The sequence below is a fragment of the Pleurodeles waltl genome, chromosome 6 (genome assembly GCF_031143425.1).
Source record: "Pleurodeles waltl isolate 20211129_DDA chromosome 6, aPleWal1.hap1.20221129, whole genome shotgun sequence".
In the NCBI taxonomy this organism is placed as follows: Eukaryota; Metazoa; Chordata; class Amphibia; order Caudata; family Salamandridae; genus Pleurodeles; species Pleurodeles waltl.
The window spans coordinates 782,790,849-782,800,002 of NC_090445.1; the positions used below are offsets into that span (position 1 = coordinate 782,790,849).

Genomic DNA, 9,154 nt, shown 5'->3' on the forward strand with positions numbered 1-9,154 from the left:
GATTCACCAATATGAAAATGTTATTAATATACAAAAATTATGTGTAGTACAGTTCTGCTTTTAGGGGCAAGTCTGTGAGAGTCCTCGGGTGAGTTTATGTGTAAGTGTTGGTGAACACCCACAAAGTAGCAGTTATTCAATGTTTTTGAAGATAGTTTCCCCACCTTGAGAATTGTCATAGATTTGTTCAAATAAAGGGTAAAAGTAAATCAGTTTTCAGGTTTGTGAATGGGAATGCCCCCCAAAATTAAAAGGGGCACGAGGAAGGAGTTTCTTCACAGGGAAAAATATTTGCACCAACAGAAACAAATAATAGTTTGAATTAAATTTAACATCACATTTCTGCATGTGGAAATATACAATCATAGTAAATAGATATGCTAGGGACCACTCGTGAATCTGTGACAGTTGTCCTTCTCAGGAATACTTCTGAAATTGTTTGAAAATTCCTGTCTTATCTAGTCTTATCAGAATCGTAAGCAATGATGTCTCGTGAGAAGTAACATTTTGAACACAAATGGGATAGATTACTTTATTACGTTTGTCTGGCAACACAGTATAGTATGATTGGTGTTAAACCTTCATATGATTGACTGGTTTGTCGGTGCATCATTTATTCACTTATTGTACCTCTGGCACTGCAAAGAGGATTTTGAGTAAATTATACTTAACTATGGTAGATATTTTACATTGCTGCATGTTTTATTACATTTCAATGAGATTTTGTTTTATATTATTTACTTTTTGTGTGTAATGCAACAGACAGTCTAGAAATTCTTAAACGATGAGGGTAGAATGTAAATGGTGGGGGGGATTCACGATTTTATTAAAACAGTTGAAGTTTATTATTATGACTTTAGGAAGAAGCAGATTGTTAGTTCAGTAGAGTATTCTAATAGATTGTAATACATGTGACTAGACTTCTAAAAATACCCACTTTTACTGAGTAAAGCAATAATATATATAAATATATAATTCACTCATCTATATAAATGTAAATTAAAAGAACTATTAATGAGTTGATGAATTTATAGCTAATTGTATTGTTGGCGCACACTGAAGAAAAGCAATGAGAATTTGGTTGAGTTGTTAGTTATGTTGCCCTTTGAGATAGGAGAGCATAACTAATTACTTAAATCAATTCATTGCTTTTCTTCAGCATGCAAATTATACAAATACCTACAAGATCCTCAACTAATTAATAGTTCTTTCAATTTACATTTACATAAACATGTGTGGGTGTGGGTGTATTTATATATTTTTTGACTTGTAGCACATCGGGATTTGTTATATGTGATACATGTAAATATGGCACTAAAAAGAAATAAAAGAAATACACGATTAAAATAATCCAAAAACAATGAGACTGAAGATCAAAATGATATTAAGCAATTTAAAAATACCATGAAATAAATATAAGAAGTCAGAGCTTTAGAAGGTCATGTTGGACATTTAGCACTAGAAGCAACGTCGCCATAATATTAGAACGTAGGCTCTGAGGTGTCGCCACGTAGGCTCTGAGGTGTCGCCACATACAATAAATCACCTTAGTGGCAGAAAGCCTGGCTGCTTTGTGTCCCAATTTCCAATTCCCTGGACATAAGTGGTGCTATCAAACTCCTGTCTCTCTGGGTGAAGTTCACTCTGTTCCTAGTTGTTAAGGTGTTTCTGTATGATTAAGTCTTACTGCCTACCCGTGGGTGTCTAGTTGTGTTAAATTAGATGTCAAATGCCCAATGCTCCACAGGCAGCCTAGTATGGGCTATATCGTATAAGCAAAAACATAAGTGCGTTTCTAAACTTATTGGTAGCAAGTCACCCATGTCTTAAGTGTATTACTAACACAAGTAATCAAGGGACCAGTACAGAGGAAACCTGCCTTTATCTTAGCAAATGATCGTGGAGGCCACAGCTTTGATACATTTAGTGAATTTGTCTAATGTAGAGACAGCAAACTGAATCACCTTTAAATCTGAATCCTGGCATAAAGTCACATTTAAAGAAAAAAAAGACATCCAAAGAATCTAAGTATGACATTGCTGAAGTTATGAACCATCTCTTGCATTAATAGACTGCATACTGTCTGCATACTATCTCACTGAGTATGTAATTTATGTTTATAGTGATATTATATATTCATTTTCTACTTGCACAACGCCGTGTACATAGTCTTAGAACTAATCAGTCAACCAAACTTGCCTCAATACAGACGAAAACATAAAAACAAAAATTGGTTGTGGTTTTTCGTCTGTGTTCTGGCATTATTCCATCACTTTTAGGTGTCCTTTGAAAAACGTGTCATTTCACATCTTCTATTAGATGAAACAGTGACCTTAGCCAAATGCCGAATGTCTGTCACATTGGCCCCTCTCACTCTGATATCAGTTTAATTTTTCTGGGATATTTTCCTGAGACTGTAACCTTCTTCACAAGCCACCTCTCTCATCCCGCTGCACATGCAGCTCCTTGGTTCTAGATTCTTGAAGGTGGATTAGGGCGGTGGTAATGTTTGACTCCGCTACAGCTCACACTGGACAGCTAGAGAATGACATAGTCAAGTCACACTCCAAAAATGCATAAGAATCACACTCTTGGTGGAACCCTAAACCAACAAGGGGTGGTTGTTTCAAAGCCGAACAGCCGATAGTTCAATAAACGGAGGGTCTGCGTTATTCAACGTATTTACGATTTAAACCAGTCCTTAATATTTTAATGATGGACATGTTTTATGGAATATACTGGTTTGCCTTTGTTGCTGAAGCTTAACATTTTAATTTTGTATACAGCAAAACTCAACAGCTGCAAGGAACACTGCCGAAGTGCAGTTTTAGGTAACCAATAGTGAACCCCATCAGAAACATCGTGAAAGTTACTGGTTTTCAAGGCACTGTACAGTGGGTATAACAACATGAAAAATTAGCCTTGGGCTTCTGAGCCCTTTCCAAAGAAGTAAACGACCATCGTAATTACGTCACAGCACCATATGTGGTATGCAACGCAACAGAATCATCTTATAAAATCACTAAAAAGAGGGGATTCGTTCATAATCAAGGCTCGTTTCAAATTTTAGTCCTAGCGCCACATTGGTCATTTTTGGACTGACCGAGGCATGTTGCGACTTTAAATCTTAGTTCGCGTAAATGTTTATAAGATTAGGTTAATATGAAAATTGCATTCCTAATGAAAGTAAAAATATGCAATTACAAAATAAATGGGAGCGCTTTTGTAAATGTATTCATTCTTGTGTTTGAAGCAGTGTGCCTGCACTTTAATTTGGACGTGAAGACTGAAAAGGTCATTAGTTTAGTTTACTGCCTATTAGTCCTGAAAGCGACAGGTAACTGGCCAATCAAAAAGCAGCTTACAACTCTGGTCGGTTGCTAATTTTGCTTTAAATATGGGCCCGTGGTTTTGCTAAGATTGTCTGAATGACTTGTTATTGTACAGCCAGACAGTCCGTGGTGCATTTGGTTTGGGGTTTCTCTGCTAATCTGCAGGCCTCAAGCACGGCCCACGCGCATATGGGCAGCCGGGCCCCTGGGCCATATGGCTTTTTAAATTTCACTTGTGAGGAGCTGAGAACACTTTCTCCACACGGTTATTTTCCTTCCAGCTTTGATTGTTGTTGCTCCCAATAAAAAGCACCTGCTTTAAGATGTCACTGTTGTCAGAAAGCAAATGCAAGGAAAGAAAGCTTCATTCACTCACAGCAGGGGGGCGTGCCATTTGTTGGGGGCCCCTCTGGAAAGGGAGAAAGCATCGTTGGGTTGCACAGAAAAGAGGAATATGGGTAATAAACATCAGCCACTTTGGGATTTGAAAAGTGGTCTACTCACTGATTTTACAACCGTGGAACTCGAAGATCTGACCGCTAACAATGTCTTTCTTACTTCACCAAAATGTGTGATCCTGGTCAAGTCACACTGATTTTATATGATTCCGTTCACGTTCCTCCAAAAGCGGGAGCGCCACAGAAACCCATAAAATATATAAATATATATTGTTAAATAGGGTGGGCTATCGAAGGGGAGAAACTGTAATTGCTGTCAGCAGTTCTTTTCCCGGGAAATGTTTACCCTGCTGGCTTTACCTGCTCTTCCCCTGCCATCTCGGTCTTTTGAATTTGGGCCGTCTGTGGAAATCCTCTCATCTCCGTCCTCAAAAATAAGGCTAAACATCCGCCAGTAACCACGTGGGTAGGCACTCCGCAGATATATCACATGGCTGCCCAGCCTCACCTCGCACATCACAGAACCAGCACATTACTGTGCTGCACATACCTAACAGGCGTTTGGGTTAAGTAATGCATCGAGTAGATTAAAATGCTCTTTTATTCATATATATTACATTTTATTGGCTGCTCTCTGTGGAATATTTATTAAATTTTAATTTTAAATATGGCTACCTCTTCTAGACCCTGACTCGGGGTAGATTCTCCTTTGAGCCTCTATGAATATCCACAGCAGCGGAGCACTTCTGTTTCTACTCAAAGTACTGGGCTATTATTACTCTTTCTCTATGCCTCCCAGGGTTTGGATCCTCCTTGAAGAAGCAACACTGTCCCACGAAAAGCGTGATGGTGTTGCAAAGCGGCCGCGAGAAGTATATGAAATTATTCCAATTCTGTTTATTCACAGAGCTTGTTTCTGCTGTAAAGTGGAAAAAGAGGAAAAATACTTGTTCATGTTTTAATTTTAATATCGTATATTGTATTTATTGTATATGACAAACCAGTGTCCTCGGAGTGCCAATTTACAGCGAAACAACAACACTACTTTCCTTCTTGCCTACAAGATTCCTCCTCTCCCTTTAGTAATGGAATAAATTCAAATCAGAATGTGTTCCTCCTGCAACACATGGGCCCTCCTATCGTGTGCACGTACATGTATGCACATATGCATACGCACATGCGCACGCACTATCCATTTCACGAGAGTGGACTTTATAAAACCTGTCCTTGCTCCTGTCAAGTACAATCCCCTGTACCCTTGACAGTAAGGGCCTTTCGCTTCCATCAACGGTAGTTCTGCGTCTTCACCACTGCAGCAAACTACTCCCCCCCCCCCCCCCCCCCCCCCGGGTAGACAGACACCCGTCCCCAACAGTGCCCTTGCTTCCAATAAAAAATGATTTAGCCCTTGATCAAAATGCACCCAGTGAAGATTTGATAAGTGAAGGGCTTGTGTGAAAAAAGTAGGAGAGCACATCATGGTGGGAAGAAGAAGGCAGGCCTTTGTGAAGAAAAGTTTTTAAAGGAGCATTATTTCGAGGAGAACGACTGAGGCTTTTAGTAGAAAAAAACATTTTAGGAAGAAAAAATAGCAATCCGGAAAGATGGAACAATTGTTTGAAGAGAAGGAATGCCATTTTGGGCCACAAAGGGATGCCTTTTTGATGGAGAAATATTTCGGTGCAGAGGAGGACATTTCTGGGGAGGAAGAAAATATTTTGGCGAGAAGTTACTGCGATCCGAGGAGAAGGATTCATACGATGATAGTCAACAACATTTGGGATACGCTTTATGCATGCGGGGAGATTTATTCAAAATGTGGACGGATATAATATTATTTGCTCAGAAAGGATGTCGTTCTTCAGGGAACAAGTTTGGGACGGATAAATAACACTTTGAGCAGAAAAATGCATTTTGCGGTAAGAACTATATTTCTCGGACACGTTTCTCTTCCCCTTCGGCCCACCCACCCTCGCATGACCCCTGGCTCGTACACGCACACTCTACTCAGTCTCTTACTTGTGCAGGAGCTGGTGGTGAGGGTGCAGGGTGGGGGCCCCTCCAGCTGGTGCCGCCGGAGCGGGCATGGTGCCGCCGCCCCCTCCGCTGGTGCTGCTGGTGGGCACGGCCCCAGGGTTCCTGCCCTCTCTCTCGGGCTGCGCGCTCTCGCTGGGTTCCCGGGCCGGCTTCATGGCAGCGGCCAGGACCATGGGGGCACGAGCCGGCAGCACTGTCTGTCCCTCCCGCGCAGGTTTCAGCCAAGTAGCAACAGACCGTCCACACAGCGCCGCTCCTCCCACTGTGTCCCGGGCCAGGCGGCTCTGCGTGTGCCAGGGAGGGGCCGCCGCTCACACGCACCCTCAGCGCAAGACTGGGCAGTGACCGCAGCTGCCCACCACGGGCCTGCATCAAAGGGTTTATGGCCAAGGGTAGGAAGTGAGGGGGCGAGAGAGGGCTGTGCCCGTCGGTAGCAGGTGGGCTCTTCCTCCCCAACACACCTCCTCACTTTGCAAAGTGCTGTAGTGGGGTCATTCAGTTTCCATTTCTTGGAAACACAACATACATTCTTTACGTGAAAACTAGAGTTCTGTCTCCACATTAGGTGTATTGAATAATGACGGTTTGACATTTGAATTTGCTAGCTCAAACTCAGTAAACAGAAACGATTTTGACAGTTCTCTTGGGCAGAAAGGATTTACTTTTTTTGGCAAATTCCATCTCGACATTAATAAGAAAAGAGCAGGTTGAGTTTGGTCACTGCCTGCATCTGCCACTGAATTGTATTAGGAGACTTTTTGTTTACTTTAAAATGCATTGCGCTAACCCGATTTGTCAAAATCTTCAGTTCTCTGTAATATGCATTGAACAAAGTGGGTTTAATGTCAGCCTCCATGTTGGAAATCCCCATTGACCCTTTCAACTGGGCTTAGCAGTATGGATGATTAGACACATCACATAGTAAAAACATAATCAAAAGTTGAAATCTGCTTCTCGAATTCGGAACGACTACTAAGAAAAAAGCAACTTCAAAGTGTGCATAAAGGCATGCACATACACAGCCCACTCTTATCACATGCATGTTGTCAAACACAGTCCTTTAGGCCTTCTCCCACTTATTCCCCAGTGCATGACTGTCAGACCTGGGAGATTCGAATAAGCAATTTGAGCTCTGAATATCAGGGGCGGCTCCTCCTTAAGGGAAGAGGAGCGTTGCCCCCCGCCAGCAGCAGCAGCTGCAAATACTTTAAAAGAAAATAATAATAGTATTTTCTTTTAAAGGGGTGGGGCTACAGGCTGTGACGTGCACTGAGGGGGAGCGCATGTATGTTTGGCTGCCGTCTCGGGCCGGCCAAATATACATGCGCAGTGTGCTCTCTGCAGCCAAGCAACACAGTTGCCAGGCTGCAGAGAGCCTGCAGAGGCTCCAAGTCTGCCTGGGAGCGTCCTGGCTGGCTTCTCCCAGCCAATCATGACGCTGCTGGGAGCCTGTGCCTGCGTGTAGCCAGCCAGCAGGGAAGAGGAGCGTGGCGTGGGATGGCGCGGACAAGGAAAGTTGTGTTTTTTAAAAATGTAATTTATTTTAAAGTCTGGAGACGCGGAGCGGGGGTAGGTGCGCGAGAAGCCCTACCTCACACCCAATAAGTTCTTCCCGTCTTAGGGAAGTATTGTTGCAATAGGAGTGTGGATGTTTAATAGAACGTTTTGGATGTTACAAGACCCATGTTCTCTAACATTAGCTTTTGAAACCTGATCTCATTAAGGTATTTGGGCATTTCTGTTACTGAATCACCAGTTTGGAGGGTTGCATTGCAATTGTGATGAGCCACCTGAGGGGGGCCACGCATTTTTGACAGATATTCGACTTGGTGAGAGCTGTCACATTCCACACATAAGATTGTATATTTATGACTAGAGGCCTTTATCTCAGAAGTTATTAATAGATACCTTCTTGAGAGTTGTCATTTGATTTTCATAAAGCCGAAATTCTAAAAACGATTACAGTAACATGAACTTTGACTAACTTGGATCTAATTTATTGACATTGCTTTGGTCTTTTAATGAGAAGGGCACATCGAGCTATAGTTATCAGGCATACGTAATTCAATTTGGTGGTCCATTCTTCCCCCTTTCTGTCCCTTTCCACCATTTGTGTTAATGCCACATAGAATGAGGTGCCATATTGGGGTGTTATCTTTAGATACATACCTATATTTACCAGAATTCCAATTTATAATATACCAATTGATTTATCATAAGCATGTAGTGACCTCTGATTATTTTGTTATGTATCCTATTGATTATTTCTTGTAACCCAGAAGTGCCAATCAATACATTGGCAGGACTACATAGGCTCTCCTCTTTTTCCGATGGGGCCCATCATCAAATCTGGGGAGGGTAAGAACCGGAGCCAATTTTAATACTTGATATAGAAGTGTTTATTTACATATCACTACAGCACCACTAGGAACTTCGTGAGTGTTTTTGGGTGGCACTGGCGGGTTCATTGGGAACTTGGTACCAATAGATGTTTGTGTACTTAATGAACCTTTCTTTTTTTTGTTATCCCTTCTTCAGGTTCCTGTACCACAAAGTTTACATAATTTACTATAAATGTGAGGATTAGGTATGATTTTATGATTTTTTTTTGAGGTCCTGACGAATCACATCAAGATCTGTATAGACTTATTTCAGCAAGAAACATGCTGACCTTCTATATTAGGGCAGCATAGGAATGTTCCAATCTGCCCAACATACTCTTTATCCCTAGACTACAGGGTTCTCTGACATTGCATATTACTTTGAGAATAGGGTAAGACAGACATTATTCTTACTTCCCCTGACCATTTTGACTTTGTAATCTTGACAGAGGCCCAGACGTTGAATAAATAACTTTACTGTAGGGTCCTACTAGTCAATTTTAAACATTTTCTTCTCACCAATCCCACCTATTTTCATTCACGGCAACGTTCTTTAAAAGATCTCCGGTAAAGAGCCTCCAGGAGGGGCCCGTCAATAATGCAGCAATGGTCTGACAAGGAGCAAAGCCCGATGATGAAGCATGTCACCAATTGGTGAGTGAGGGCTCTTGTTCCTGATATAGGTTATCCACATGGGCTATTATGGATCTCCCCTACACTTGGGTGAAATCCATATATATACATTTCTTTTGGAACTGTGCATCCTTTGTTTTATAAAGAAAGAAAGTAAGCATGAATTTGAGAATTAGAATGAGGGCGATTCATACAGAATCGTTGAAATCCAGCACACTTTATTTCGACACGAGAATACATTGAGGCAGTATGAGATCTGTTTAGCACCAATAGCCATCTCCTGAGTCCCGACCACCACCACTTTCTGGTGCCATACTGTTGAAAATGTGGCAGATACTGCTTGCAATGTCCATGTTTTCCCAATCGAGGTCCT

At 41.7% G+C, this 9,154-nt stretch overlaps 1 protein-coding gene across 4 annotated transcripts in view; it reads right to left on the reverse strand.

Moving 5' to 3' along the window:
- Positions 1 to 6,138, reverse strand: part of RBM20 (RNA binding motif protein 20) — a 341,194-nt gene extending 335,056 nt beyond the window's left edge. For 3 of the 4 annotated variants that reach the window (XM_069239404.1, XM_069239405.1, XM_069239403.1), the window contains exon 1: positions 5,750 to 6,138. In XM_069239404.1, the coding sequence (XP_069095505.1) occupies positions 5,750 to 5,940 (191 nt within the window). In that variant the 5' untranslated portion in view covers positions 5,941 to 6,138. The remainder of the gene's footprint in view (positions 1 to 5,749) is intronic. The other variant, XM_069239406.1, reaches the window with a different exon arrangement.
- Between the last annotated feature and the right edge of the window lie 3,016 nt (positions 6,139 to 9,154).